Genomic DNA, 15,378 nt, shown 5'->3' with positions numbered 1-15,378 from the left:
TGAAGGTAATAGGATACAAGATGATCTGTGATTTCTGTTATAGAAAGTCACAGGATACGGCTGGGGCATTGGGGGTATTACTGGGGTTCATTCATACATGCATAATTGAAAGACATGCTAAATTTCAGTTTGAGATTCGTGAATGAAAATCTAATTAGTAAATTTAAAATGCAGTGCTTTTCCCACCCAAGCTCATGGACCACCCCCCTGCCCCGAAAGTTCTGTCCGTGGCGGGGGGGGGGGGGGGGGGGTGTCTGTGGACACCAGGTTAAAGTACCTGCTTTATGTCATTTATGTCATTCAGTTCTGTTTAAGGAAGACTTGATAAGGCTTTGCCTCTGTGTGTCAGCATCTGGGCACCATGGAGTGGAGGAAGTTACTGACGCAGAGGAGGTGGGAATGGAGGAGGAACAAAGCTTTGCTGCCTGCTACTAGGAGTTGGCATTTTATATCCTGGTTCTCATTTAAGCTGCACTTAAGCATATGAGGAAACTGAAAGTCAGAGAAATACACCCGAGATGTACTAGCTAGTCAGTTGCTGAGCTATAATCTGAAGCAAGCCGTGTCCCTTTCCAAGCAGCTCAATCAGATTGAGAATCGGAGGCGCAGGTCCTATTCCCGCGCGGAGGAGGATGTATACGTCTTGATGGAGAGGGACGGGAGATTACGAAAGCCTGCACTCAAGGAGGAAAATTGTTCACTTTTGCTTATTTTGTAGCCAAAAGCTGGGTCTCTTGGATCGGGTTCGCCTTTCTAATCCTCGTGGTAGCAATACTAAAGGAAAGCTATTTACCCCTCTGAATGTAGATGCCATAGAAGAAAGTCCTTCTAAAGAACCAAAGCCTGTTGGCTCAAACAATAAAGAGCGTTTCCGCACCGCCTTCCGCATGAAAGCATACGCTTTCTGGCAGAGCTCTGAAGGTAACCCCTTCCTCTTCCTCATCCTGTCTCCTCCACGTCTCCTCCACCCCCCACCCCCGTGGAAGAATCCTGCAGTCTACATAAGAGCCCATTTCTGCTGCCCTGAACCATTTCTGGTTTGTTTTATTCTCGGCCCCTGAGCTGTGATAGGTTCCTGCCCTCACCCTGGGCGCAGAGGGCCCATGTCAGCTGTCCTCCTGGGCCAGGGTCACCACGTGTGCCTGCCCAACCCCTCCAGGGAGCCTTGAGACACACCGCATGGTTCCTAAGGGTGGCCCCCGTGATGAGCGCATTGCCATGAAGGTCACCTTGAAGGATGGAGGGGGGCAGGGGCAGAGTGGTCTGGACACCTGGGGACCTCCACATCCCAAGGGGCTGGGGAGAGATATGGGAAAAGTGTCTTGTGGGGGCAGTCGGAGCGGGTGCCCCTTTCACTTACAAAAAGGGAGGATGAGCAGGGCTCAGAAAGTGACCTCCCAGCCCACGGTCACAAGGATAAAGTCTGACAGACCCAGGGTCTGAACTCAGGTCTGTGTGACAAACACCTACGTGCATGCCCTTGGCTGCCTCCAGAGGGGCCACTTGGGAACCCTGGAGCACATCACCCTCCTCGCCTTCTCTCCCAAGCAACCATCCAACACTGCAGGCACTTATCAGACTTCTAGATAATGGGAGTGAGATGCTGAGAAAGTCTGAATGACGTCACCCCTGGAGAACACGTTGGGGTTTCTGAAATGAAAATGGAGACTTGGGAGGCTGAGTTTGAAGGGCTCTGATGAAGCAGGTCACTGGGGGTGGCGGCCTGCCATTGATATGGGTGTCTCCCTCTCAGATGCCGGGACGGGGGACCCCACAGCGGAAGACAGGGGCTACGGGAATGACTTCCTCATCGAAGACATGATCCCCACCCTGAAGGCTGCCATCCGAGCCGTCAGGTAAGCACCTCCTCCCCACTGTAGGCCTCCCAGGCTCCAGCTCAGCTCCTCCAGGTCATGGCTTTGTGAAGTGGTCTTGGGCTTTGGGAAGGTGGGCAGGAAATTCCTCAAGTAACCCCTGAGTCAAGTTCAGAGAGTATGTCAATACTCTAAGTGGGGGGTGCTACCTAAAGAAAAATGATGACTGCATTAGCAGGACATTAGCAGATTGGAGACACTGGTCATCCTCTTGTCTGCCCTTTCCACTACTTATTTTATTTTTAAAATATTTTTATGGGAGTATGGTTACTTTGGGCTTCCCTGGTGGCTCAACGGTAAAGAACCCACCTGCCAGTGCAGGAGCCACAGGAGACAGGGGTTTGATCCCTCGGTCAGGAAGATCCCCTGGAGGAGGGCATGACAACCCACTCCAGTATTCTTGCCTGGAGAATCCCATGGACAGAGGATTCTGGCGGGCTGCAGTCCATGGGGCTGCAGAGTCGGACATGACTGAAAACTTAGCACACACGTGGTTGCTTTACAGTGTTGTGTTAATTTATTTTAAATGCTGATGGCGAGGGAGGGTGTGTTCACATGAAGTTTTCTTCTTTTATAGGCTTCTGACTCAAAATAGCTTTTCTCCCATCTGTCTTCATTCATTTAGTTCTTTTTAATTAGCATTTTCAACACGATAATCAATTATAGGATTTTTTGGTCTGTTTCAGATGTGACTTATAATTCACCCTGGCTATTTCTATTTTGCTTGAAATGCCATAACAAAATTAAGAAAATATGTTACTACTTCAAGAAAACTCTGGAATGTGAGTTTATAAGCACTCCACCATGATGGTAGTGAATTCTAGAAACCAAGTCAGAGTCACTAAGAACTAGTCATGGTATTTTCAGATTTTCAGTCCAATAGAGCAGGAAGCACAATAGTTTATAATACATGGCCCTCAGCAAAGCTGTTGACATGGTTCTTCATGACATCACTCTGTAAAATGTGCCAGAAATATAAGAAACACAACTTCCTGGATTCTTAACTAGTTGAATGATATTATTCAAAGAAAACCAATGAATGAATCTGTGTCATGCTCGAAGGAGGTCTCTGCTGAGATGCTTCCTGGTCTGGCTTCTGCCCTGTCCTTTGGAGTACTGTCATTGATGCCTTAGTTCAGAGATTGGCAGACATTTTTTTGTGAAGAGTCAGATATGTAGTAAGTATGTCAGCCGTTATGATCCATAGGTCTCTGTCGTATTTAACTTTGATCTTGAAGTGCAAAGGCAGCCATAGACAGTATATAAATGAATGACTGAGGCTGTGTTCCAACACAACTCTATTTTCAAACACAGGCAGTGGGGCAGATTTGGCTGCAAGCCATAATTCCTAACACCCACCTTAGATAGAGCTGTGTAACGGGCAGGCTTAGAAAGTGACACAGAATTAGAAAGGATAGTGACTTGAATGGCACAATTGATAGACCAAAATAGTGTTTTGAGGCTGAAGTCATGGACTATGACAAACAAAATGAATCTTGAATGCACCATTAAAAAAAGCCTATACAAGTATGAGATGGGAGGATCTGGGTAGCTGTGTTTGTGATTTGGTGTTTTAAATTGACACTATGTTCAGCAAGAGTTGACCTTGTGAGGGAGATTTCAAGAAGATTAATCACCTAAGGTGACTTTATTGATTCCAAGGAAGGTGGAGGTGAGGGTTCCAAGTTCTGGGTGCTCCACTTTATTAAGAGCCTGAAAAAACTTGAGGAACCAAAGCTAGCTTTTCTCTCCCAGGGGCTCATAAGCCAAAGGATTAAGGAGGCTATTGAGGAAGAGATATGTCAGCTGTCCTCAAATAGGAAGCAGTGTGATGCAGCTGTTAGGACCATGAGCCTTGTCCCCATACAACCCTGGTTTCAGGAAAACTCTGACATTATCAGCAAGATGGCCCTGGGAAGAGACTGAAGCTCCCTCAGCCACAGTTGCATCATCTGTGAATCGATTTATTAGCAAATTGTTAAAAATGAACTCAGCCCAGTGTCTGGCATGTAGTGAAAAGTGAAAATGTTAGTTGCTCAGTCATGTCAGACTCTTTGCGACTCTGTGGACTATAGCCCACCAGGTTCCTCTGTCCATGGGATTCTCCAGGTAAGAATACTGGAGTGGGTTGGCATTCCTTTCTCCAGGGGATCTTCTGGACCCAAGAATCAAACCCAGGTCTCATATACTGCAGGCAGATTCTTTATCATCTGAGCCACCAGGGAAGCCCAGTGTGTAATAAATGTTAGCTTTTATTGTCACTATAAATTTCTTGTTATTCATATGAGTGAAAAGAGATAGTCATGAAGAAGAGACACCAGCCAGCCTAACTCAGTGTGGTTCCAAGAGGTGGAACCAGGACTAGAAGCTGGGACTTCTCATCAAGTCGTGTCTTTTTGTTCTTTTATTCCCACCACCCCTCCACCCCACCCCAGAATTTGTTCATCTTGTATCATAAGTTCCTTCACTCTCCACTCCTGATGCACAAATGTCTCTACTTTGCCTGGCAGAATTCTACAATTCCGTCTCTATAAAAAAAAATTCAAGGAGACTTTGAGGCCTTATGACGTGAAGGATGTGATTGAACAGTATTCTGCAGGACATCTCGACATGCTTTCCCGAATCAAGTACCTTCAGACAAGGTAAGAAGCACACCTGGAAGGATGGTGCCCTCCTGGCTGCTGAGGAATCAGCCAGGGAGACCTCAGAGCTGAGGGCGAAAGGCATCCACTAATCCTCAATGCAGGGGAGAAATGTTAAGAACAAAAATATTCAGCAAACAGGGATATCAAGACCAACCAACATGAGATCAAATGAGCTGAGGAGAATTTCTATGAAATTGACACGGCCAAGATTAACAGTCCGATCAAGCCTCAGGGAGAGAAAAAGCATGTGTCTTACTGATCCCTGACTCTGATCCTTTGTATATGCCAACAAAATTCAGATTATCTAAAATGAGTCCAGTTGGCTAGTTCCAAATATAAATTTTTACTCAACTAAAAGTTCATCAAGTGTTAGTTGTTAACAGTGAATATATGGAAACAGCATAGATTCCTAGCTAATAATTACCACCATTTTTGTTGATCACTTGGACACTTCACATATATGTCTTATAACCCCATAAGGATTTACATTAGAGCTGCCATTTACCAGTGAGAAGACCAAGGCTTACAGGACAATGAACTTGTCCCAAACTACCCAGCTAGTAGATGGCAGAGCTGAAAGTCAAACCAGATCCAGCTGGGTACAAAACTCCCATCCTTTGCACTTTTATCTGTTATCTGATACAAATAAAAAGCTTTAAGTAAATAAATTTCATCTATCCTAAAAAAAAAAAACTCACATCCTCTGTAACACACCACACTGCCTCCATTATATAAATAGTGATTAAGAAAAGAATCGTGCCTGGTCTCATTAAAAAGCTATGCCACCATCAAATGATATTTTTACAATCTATATAGTAAGATAAAAAGTTATGTGATCTGTAGTGGATGTATATGCATAATATGATTACTAACAGCACACTCAGAAATATATAATACTTGTACATATTTATATACTTATATGTACATATATCCTGGAGGAGAGCATGGCAACCCACTCCAGTATTCTTGCCTGGAGAATCCCATGGACAAAGGAGCCAGGCCGGCTATAGTCCATAGGGTTGCGAAGACTCAAGTGACTTAGCATGCATGCATGTACGGGGTCACTGGAGGAGCAGTTAGGTTTGCAGAAGGACATAGAGAGCCATGGCTCCTTCTGGGTGCTGCAGTCCTGGGCCTGTGATAAGCCTCCCAGGCTGTTTCCATGCCCTGCACCCACCCTAGCCCTGCAGCTCAGTGCCAGGTGGGGGGATGGCATTTGTCCTCTGTTGTGCTCAGGGTGACATTGATGGGGGGCTATAGGAGCAACTATTGAATTCATCCCTCTAGTAGCTGGAGGAGCCTGCCAAGCTTCAGGGAAAAGAGAGCACAGCTGAAAACAGAGCCTAGGGTTTAGCAGGAAAACCTCCCTAACTAGAGGTTTTGTGTGGAATGAAAGAGCTGGAAGACCAGACCTGCTGCAGCACACTTGACATTTCCTATAAGAAGTAACAGGACGCAGCTGTCATCCTGTCTCAGTGCTTCGGTTGCCTCTCTCTCCTCTGGGATGGAGAGATGCTCTCGGTACCACTGGGCCAAAAGAAAAAAAAAAAAAAGATGATGCATTAAGACTAGAAATTCTTTCTCCTTCCATCTGTCTTCCTCTCTTTCTCTTTCTCTCTCCTCCTCACCTCCCCTTTCCCCTTTTCTTTCTCTTTATGCTCTTCTCTTTTATATTCCAAAACCACAGCTGACCACAGAAGAAAGAGAATACATTGCTTTCCTCTCTTTTCATACAAAGTTCTGTGTCATGTAAACCCCCCCTTTTTGTGTGCTCTCTTTCAGAATAGATATGATTTTCACCCCTGGACCTCCATCTACTCCAAAACATAAGAAGTCTCAGAGAGGAGCCGCCTTCACCTACCCGTCCCAGCAGTCTCCCAGGTGGGGCCCAGAGGCATTGAGTGACAGGCTGTGTGGTGCCAAAGCCCGCACCGCATCCCCATGCCCAAGTCCCCATGCCCAAGTCTCAGCTGGGTTCCTTTACTGTGGGAATGAGGTTGCCATTCCCCCAAATAAGATGAAGAGAAAGAGCCTGCAGCCTATTCCAGCCTGTGGCCGTTTGAGAGGTTTCTGTATAAAAGCCTTGCAGCCACACTCCTTTGTATGGCTACTGAAAATGCAACTGACGGTTTCCTAGTTAGAAAATAAAAGGAGACTTGTGAAGGGTTTTTTTGGAACCGCAAGAATACTTCATGTTAGCAGAGCCCAAGGCATTCCTCCTGGCCAGCTGTTTTGGCTTTTTTTTTTTTTCATCAGCCCCAGAGACTGAGAAGGAAGTCAGCTGTCGGGCCCCAGAGCAGCTCTGCTCTCCCTGAAAAACTGTCTGAAAATTGTCCTTTTATAGGTGATGAGCAAGGATCCTTTAGAAAGCCCGCTGCCTGCATTTACACTTCTTTATTTCCCAGTATCTTCAAGGCAAGTATCAATAACATAAATGAGTGAAGGGAGGTAGGCATAAGAAATGTCATGCAGTGTATAATAATAAGGCTCTTTATCATTAAGGAAGGAAGAGTGTAAGGAGGGCGATACAGAGCATCTAATCTTGGCTTCAGTTCTGGGGCTAGACTAACAAGGAGTGAACCACAGGGCCCTGAAGAACCTCAGTTCTGCTCTTGCTAATTTTAAGAAAGGAGAGCCTCTGTTTCCAGATAGTCTAGTTTCTCAAGAAAAGCTGAATATTCAGATCTGATGTGCAATTCTCCACTTTTGAATGGCTCCAATGTTTAAAACCGTGTGCAAGCCAAGGAAAGCACTGGTGGGCTGGATTCAGCACACAGGCCACTGGTTTTTGACATCTGATTTAATTCAAGACTGCTCCGGGACTTCCCTGGCGGTCCAGTGGTTAACATTCCACACTTCCAATGCAGAGGGTGCAGGTTTGATCCCTGGTCAGGGAACTAAGATCCCACATGCCGTGCAACACAGCCAAAGACTGAAAAAAAAAGAAACACTGCTCAACCCAAACCTGTCCAGGGACCTAGAAGGAGTAAGTAGCCTAGAGAAAAAACAGCTGCCTAGAAAGTACCAGGCATGAATGGTTTCAAGCAGTAGCTAGATTTCCTGAAAGTTCTCTTCTACATAGGACAATATTGAAACTAACTGAAATTTAGGCAGATGTGAACTGTGGTTGGCCAAGGAGCAAACGCAGCACATGTCTCAATCCTGTTCCCTACGAATATTATCTTTGGCATCATTTTCCAGATTTTGCATCTGTTTTCCAGTCTTAGCTAAATGGAACAGATGAAATATTGGCTCCTGAGATGAGACAACCCTGCTCCATCCTCACCCAGTGTCTGAGACGGAAAGGCCAAGGAACATAATTTAAAGCAATCAAGCACTCTGGGCACAGTTAAGTGGTGTATTAACCTTGACACAAAGCTTCCCGAGAACAGCGGAATAGTCAGCTTCACATTTTGCTACAGTCAACATGGTAAGCATGAGACATCCCTGGTGAAGGCAGGAAACGCTGGCCTTTCCCAACACCCATGGGCTGCAGAGTCCCATGGGCTCTTCCAGACTCTGTAAGCCTGAGAACGAGCAGGATAGTTCCAGGGACCATGGCACACCTAGCTGAAGTGACCCTGCAGAGCAAAAATAGGTATCACCATCTTACAGCATTATGGGCTCTTTCCTAGGAATGAACCCTATGTAGCCAGACCATCCACATCAGAAACTGAAGACCAAAGCATGATGGGGAAGTTTGTGAAAGTCGAAAGGCAGGTAGGTCCTTCCTTTCTCGCACCCAAAAACAAGTATGTGAAATTTACTTTCAAATGTCATTTTTTTCATAGGGAGATAACAGACTTGAGTATCTGCCATTCATCAAGAGATCTGGAAATGAAATCCCTGATTTAGCACTTTACTGGCTGGGCAATCACTTGCAAGGGAATGAATTGTTCTGAGCCTCAGTTTCTTCATCGTATAATGGGGATGTTAACACCTTGTGAGGTTGCTTTGAGGATTAAATCAACTGATACCTGTAAATTACCTAGAATAGTAGCTGGCACACAGTAAATGCTCAACAAATGGTAGCTACTATGATCATGAACTTCATGGGGTTTAAGGAATGTTAGTGCCCTTCTTCACATTTTCTGTATTTTTCTGTATTCGTAATCCTCCTTCCCTGAAAATCTGGGTCAGTGTGTGGCCTGTGTGAAGGGGCCTGGAGGAGGGCAGGCTATGGGTGGGGTTCATTCAGGGCAGAAAGAAACCCATTCAGTCACAGCACCCCAGGAAGTCCACCTCTCATTTCTTCAGTAAAGTGGCTTGTATTTTAGCATTGTTTGCCCAACTTTGTCTGGGAAGCCCACCTTCCTGGTAAAAAATCTGCCTGCAATGCCGGAGGCCCAGGTTTGATCCCTGGATCAGGAAGTTCCCCTGGAGAAGAAAATGGCAACCCAGTCCAATATTCTTGCCTGGGAAATCCCATGGCAAGGTAGGCTACAGTCCATAGGGTCACAAAGAGTTGGACATGACTTAGCGACTAAACATACAACACACCCAACTATACTAGATAAATAGCACTGTCAGTTTCCTTTAGGATTCCTATCAATCCTTTTATTTTATTCATAACCCAAAATTGGATCTGTGTAGGAGAGATAAGAGAAAATTTGAATAATTATCCTTTTTTGGTATGTCAAGAATATCCTTTTCCGTTGTTAAATTTTAATTGGTCGTCTCAGCTCTTCCATTTACCTACTTTGTGATGTTTGATGAGTTACTTCATCTCTCTGTGCCTCTATTTCCTCAACTGAAAAATAGAATAATAGTATCCATTTCATAGGGCTGTTATGAAAATTAAATAAGTTAAGTAAGAAAATTAATATGAAAAATTAAACAACTTTAAAGTGCATAGTAACTGCTAGAGAAGGATTAGTTATTATTAAGACTCGGGTACCAACTCAGCCATGACCTTGCTCTATGCTTTGTGTGTGTCAGCTATAAGAGGGTGTGGAAGACCTGCCCTCAGTCCTTCCTGGTGAGCTGTGAACCGTCAGAGAAGAACATCCCATGCGCACGTGCATGTACACTTGTGTCTGTGCACTCACGATGATTTTGATATGTTCTCAATTTTGTAGGTAGGAACAGGTAGATGCAGCTGATCTCAGTGTACCTTCCACTGGCCTCCAGTTCTAGGGAGCATCTCCAGTTCTAAGAAGCACAACTCTTGCTAACCACTGCCCTTGTACCCATGGGGCTTACGTCCCCAGGTAGGGGGAATGTGCACAGACAATCTAGATGCTTCTTTAAGGGAATGTTTACAAATCAAGGACTCCTCCTCCTGGATCCAAACAGGAGAAGCAAGGCCACCTTCCCCTTGGGTAAAACTTATCCTCCCACCATGTCTCTGCTTTCAGGTTTCTGGAAAGCCCTTACCCTGTTTTTTTTAGATTAGCAGGAATCCATACAGGCTTCCCAGGCAGCATAGTGGTAAAGAATCTGCTGCCAATGCAAGAGACACAGGAGACATGGGTTCAATCCCTGGGCCAGGAAGATCCCCTGGAGAAAGAAATGATAATCCACTCCAGCATTCTTGACTGGAGAATCCCATGGACAGAGAAGCCTTTGTAGAGTTGGACATGACTGACTGAGCACGCGTGCACGCATCCATGCACAAAGCTCAAAATCGAGAGACACAAGACAGTTAACTGTTATGAAGATTATGACTTACGGCAAGTTCTTATGCCAAGAACCCTCTTCCTTTCTGGAAAGTAAATGCTATGGGTTTTCCTCACCACCAATAACAAGTACCCGCAGGCCCGGAGAAAGCACTAATTCCCAATTCCTTGTATTTTCCAGGTTCACGACATGGGGAAGAAACTGGATTTCCTGGTGGACATGCATCTGCAGCACATGGAGCGGCTCCAGGTGCACGTCACTGACCTCTACCCGAGCAAGGGGACCTCCCCGCCAGACGAGGCCGAGAGGAAAGAGGACCACAGGGATTCGGATTTGAAAACCATCATCTGTAACTATTCCGAAACGGGCACCCCCGATGCCCCCTACAGCTTCCACCAGGTGCCCATTGACAAAGTCGGCCCCTATGGGTTTTTTGCCCACGACCCCGTGAACCTGCCCCTAGGGGGACCCAGTTCTGGAAAGGGTCATGCGACCACCTATGCGGAAAGGCCCACTGTCCTGCCTATCTTGACGCTTCTCGACTCCCGAGGGAGCTACCGCTCCCAAGCGGAAGTGCACGGCCCCTGCTCGGACCGAGTCTCCCCCCGGCAAAGGCGCAGCATCACCCGGGACAGCGACACGCCCCTGTCCCTGATGTCGGTCAACCATGAGGAGCTGGAACGCTCGCCGAGTGGCTTCAGCATCTCCCAGGACAGAGACGATTATGCGTTTGGCCCGAGCGGGGGATCGAGCTGGATGAGGGAGAAACGGTACCTGGCCGAGGGTGAGACGGACACGGACACCGACCCCTTCACACCCAGTGGCTCCATGCCTCTGTCGTCCACGGGGGACGGCATTTCTGATTCGATATGGACCCCTTCCGGCAAGCCCACTTAAAAGGGGTCGTGGGCTGACTCCTCCTTGTAATGTAGACAGACTTTGTATAGCTCACTTGCTCTCACACCCGCCATGTCCCCGTGAGATCACCGGGGGCCTCATCAAACGCATGCATGTGCGTGGTGGCCCCACCTGGGCGGGGGCTTGTCGTGGCCTTTTTCCTCCCCCCCGGTCACCACAATGAAGCCGCTTCCTTTCAAGCATGGTTTGCATGACTTTACACTATATAAAATGGTACCGCTAACCTCTTTAGGATACACATTTATCCACTGTTCTTACTTTGAATCATGACTGGACCAGTACAGGGAGAAATCATGGATGAGCCGTGCTATGTCTCTGTGTGGTTGGCTGCTTTGGGTTTTGGTTTGGTAAGCAGAGAAAGTCGTTTCCGTTGCTTCTCACATCACTGCCCCTTTGTGTAAAACACTCCAATGATTAGTTGTTTTCTACAGCAAGCAAATAGTTCCCTCAACAAAAAAGCATCATGTACCAAGGAGGTTGCCTCTTGAGCTAAAATGTGAGGGCAGAAATGAGATAGCATCATATCTCCCAAACTAAGAATTACAAAATTATTTTATTAAGGAAAAGCTGGGAAAACCTTCTGAGAGCTCTCAGAGGGACCTCACTTGGTCTGTCATTGTCAACTCTCGTGCCCCAGTTTCCTCATCTATCAAAGGTGGTGTCAAATGTAACATTTCGGATGAGTTGTGAATAGGCAGGGAGAAAGCACACACACGCACATTAAAATAGTTCCCAACTTATATAGCCAAAGATAACAAAATTTATCAGCAGTGGAGTGCCCCTTGGGGCAGGAGTTAAGTTCAGTGCCTTCAAGACAAGGTTCCAATTCACATTCCTCCCTATGATACTCATACAAGATGTCCGAGTCAAATAGAAACTGGACTCAAGAGGGCACACAGAAATTATCTGGTCCAAGACTTTTCTTGTAAAAATGAGAAACCATAGGCCAGGTAAAGAGAGATGGCTGGTCAAATTCAGCAGTTCAACAACCAGCATAATCACTGGCTGTTGAACCGCTGAATTTGACCTGGAAAAAAAAAAATTAAATATCTCTAGCTAAAAAAAAATAAAAGAGAGAGAGATGACTGGGATGCCCCCATGATCCCCCAGGAGAGCTGGGACTCAAATCTCAGTCAGCTGACTCTCTCCAGGCCCTGGTCTACTCCTCCCAACACTGCGCTGCAGTTTACACAATGGGACCAAGATGCCTGTACTCTGTGTTGTGTAGAAAGCAGTCATGAGACTGTTTATCCAAGTGGGAGGGGGATGTCTGCTTTTATTGCAAAACGTGCTTGTCTCATGCTTTGCATTCTGGATCCAGAAAAAAATCAGTACCAGGAAGCTACAACATTTTTGACATGCAAACAGGCAAAATTTCCAGAACCATCCAGTTTTACCCCTCTAGATATTTTAAACCACATGTAGCCATAAGACTAGCTAAAGTGTAAGCAGACAAGCTGGAGTGCACTGACCTCCTGTATAAATATCAATATGAAGCAGAAGCCATCCTGTTAGGAGATGTCACTGCTCTCTGAAACATGTTGATGGGAAAGATTTCCATTAGGCTTGGGCTAATTAGCTAAATGACTCCACCGCAGTGTTATTGTCTCACTCTTTTCACACGTCTAAGGGCCATTGTAGATGGTTGCCATGGTGACCATCAAACTGATTGATACGGAATGTCTGCATCCCACCAATACTCTCCCTCACATTGTTGTCAAGAGCCAGAGTGGCTGTGGCAGACACGAGGTTGACGGCATCATCATTACCTAATGCAAGGATTTTACACTATATTGGAGAGAGGAGCTTGTTCCTCAGAGGTGGGTTTCTTTCAACCACATGTCAGCAGATATCTCATAAAAGGCTCAGAGTACAGTGATAACGAAGGGTCAGCCCCTGACTTTAGGAACTTACAACCAAATCCTGAAGTCCTTGGCACTGTGAATTGTAGAAAGGAAGTTGTACATAGAGAGACCCATGAATGGATGGGTGTTGACCTTTAAGTCCCAGGTCAGAAATACAGAAGAATGTGCACATACATTAGACATGAAACCCCCTCCCCTAAGGTTTGCTATTGGACTTTCTGGCCATTTGAAGGGCAAAGGGTGTGGGTCATTTGATCCTTCTCTTGGCCCCCTATAATATGGCTGCAAGTGCCACTGGGGTTGATGACCCAATAAGCCTATGTTCCTTCCTTAGGGCTTGGTTCTTGATTCTGATCTTCCTGGAATCTTTCATCAAAAATGATTGAGCCATGTAACATGCCAATTATTTTTCTAACTTATTAATACCCCTGCAGAACATACTGGTCTCAGTATCTTATAAGTAGAGGCATTTTCCAAGAACTCAATGGAGTTCCCACATGGAAAAGTGAGACTTTCTCATCCTCATGTTAAAAATAGTCATCATGGATCCACAGTTAGATGATTTCCATAGGTTCTTTTAGTAACTGACAAAGGACTGGAATTTGTATTTTGTTCCAAACCATAAGAAGGCACGTTAACTTCCCTGCTGAGTCAGAAGGCCAGGATGGCAGGGATTGGATTTGTGTTGATTACATAGCCCCAGTGCAGTATCAGGGTAGAAAAAGGTGAATTAATCTTCATGAATGAATAAATGATAAGAATCTTAAGAGCTATTCTTTCCCATCTAAGAAAACAAAAAAGGAAAAATTATTTTCTGGAATATTCTGCTTTGTTGTTCCCTTTTTTTTTTTTAAATACATTCCAGAAATGCAAACCAAACTCTATTCAAGTTGCCTGCCCACAGATGACATCATCAACATGGCTGTCATGATGAAGTAGAAATTCAGGGTCTAGGATTGAACATAGGTTATAGGGAGAAACAGTATGTGCTTCTACAAACATCTTTTTGTCAAACCAAGAAGCAGCATACTAGAATAATCCAACAGAATTGATAAATAACCATTTACCAAGATTACTGGTAAATTGAGATTATTCTACCAAGATTATTCTACTTCAGATATACCAGTGGTTTATCTGAGATTATTCTACCTCAGATATACCAGTGGTTCTAAAGTTTGTCCAAGAAACTACAATGGTTCAGCTGAACTTCATGAAATAATGACAAATTAATTCCATTATAAGAACTAAGTATGACTTTCTCAAGGGAAACTGTGACCTCATCATATGCATTCAATCTCTGTATGTTACGACATGATATATGCAAAATTTAAGAGATCCTATTTTAGTAGTATCAAAATTAATTAGATAAATCCACTTTCCAAATGTTAGGTGATCCTATTGGCTGAGAAGAAAGTACTTTTGAGTTTGGACTATCAAAGACTAGCACACAAGAAAATTCTGGAAGTTTTTTCTTTTTAATTGTGAGAGGAAAAGGGGAAAAAAACACATCAAATTGAGAAAGTTCTATTTACTAACCGTGTTTGTTCTGGAAGCTGAGAAATCAGATTTGTTAGACATGGCATTGATGTTATAAAGCTCTAAGTGTCATGAAAACAAAACCAGACAATCCCAAGGTATACTATAGGTCAAATGAGTTCATTAATCAACAATATGCATCGAATGCCTATTTTGTGCAAGGCAGTTAGTTCCTAAGACACTGTGAGTTGAAAGAATAATTACTTATAGACATTATTAACTGTTAATGCTAATATAACAGGAGCTGCTCATAACTGGCCAAGATCATTGTCATAATTCTATGCCACTCAAATAAGCATGATAAAAACACTCATTTGTTTATTCATTGCCAAGATTTATTAAGCACCACTGTCTTCTAGGCACTGCACAATGCACCAGAAATTCAGAGATAAGAAAAATCAAAATCTAGGACTCTAGTGGCCTTGAATTATTAAAGGTTCCTTCAAACTGTGTCTACCAAAAGTGGAAAGAACCTCATTTCATCCCTGAAGACAGTTCTATATAGACAGGAATGCTTCCAAGGTTGAAATCAGTGAGAGATTGAACATGGAAGAACGTGAAAGTGAAACTCTGCATCGAAGTGGTCATGACCCCATCAGCTCAGGAAAGGCCAAATGGGTCCTACGGGGACTTTAAGTTCCATGCTTTGAACTTTATGGCTCCAGATAAGCTGTGGAAGGAGAGTTTTTAGAGCATCTGAGAAGGTTCTTGGAGAAACGCTTGCTCTTCCTCACCAAATTGCTGCCATAATGGACACCAGGCAAGGAACTGAGACAGTTCCATTTCATTGTGTTGACCAAGAGATGCTTATAGTAAGGACCAATATACAGCATCTATTTCAAGAGAAAAGCTTCTAGAAACCTACAGACCAGGTTCTTCTGGGCCAAGAGAAGAACCGTGTCCAGTGTCCTAAGATGTCAA

At 44.7% G+C, this 15,378-nt stretch overlaps 1 protein-coding gene across 3 annotated transcripts in view; it reads left to right on the top strand.

Moving 5' to 3' along the window:
* Positions 1-11,294, top strand: part of KCNQ3 (potassium voltage-gated channel subfamily Q member 3) — a 294,819-nt gene extending 283,525 nt beyond the window's left edge. For all 3 annotated transcript variants that reach the window (XM_081501155.1, XM_081501158.1, XM_081501156.1), the window contains 6 exons: positions 719-921; positions 1,754-1,856; positions 4,385-4,516; positions 6,302-6,400; positions 8,155-8,239; positions 10,319-11,294. In XM_081501155.1, the coding sequence (XP_081357281.1) occupies positions 719-921; positions 1,754-1,856; positions 4,385-4,516; positions 6,302-6,400; positions 8,155-8,239; positions 10,319-11,035 (1,339 nt within the window). In that variant the 3' untranslated portion in view covers positions 11,036-11,294. The remainder of the gene's footprint in view (positions 1-718; positions 922-1,753; positions 1,857-4,384; positions 4,517-6,301; positions 6,401-8,154; positions 8,240-10,318) is intronic.
* Positions 11,295-15,378: the final 4,084 nt, after the last annotated feature.

The sequence above is a fragment of the Giraffa tippelskirchi genome, chromosome 6, assembly GCF_054371585.1.
Source record: "Giraffa tippelskirchi isolate mGirTip1 chromosome 6, T2T-mGirTip1v1.2.pri, whole genome shotgun sequence".
Lineage (NCBI taxonomy): Eukaryota > Metazoa > Chordata > Mammalia > Artiodactyla > Giraffidae > Giraffa > Giraffa tippelskirchi.
This window is presented reverse-complemented; position numbering and strand designations above follow the sequence as displayed.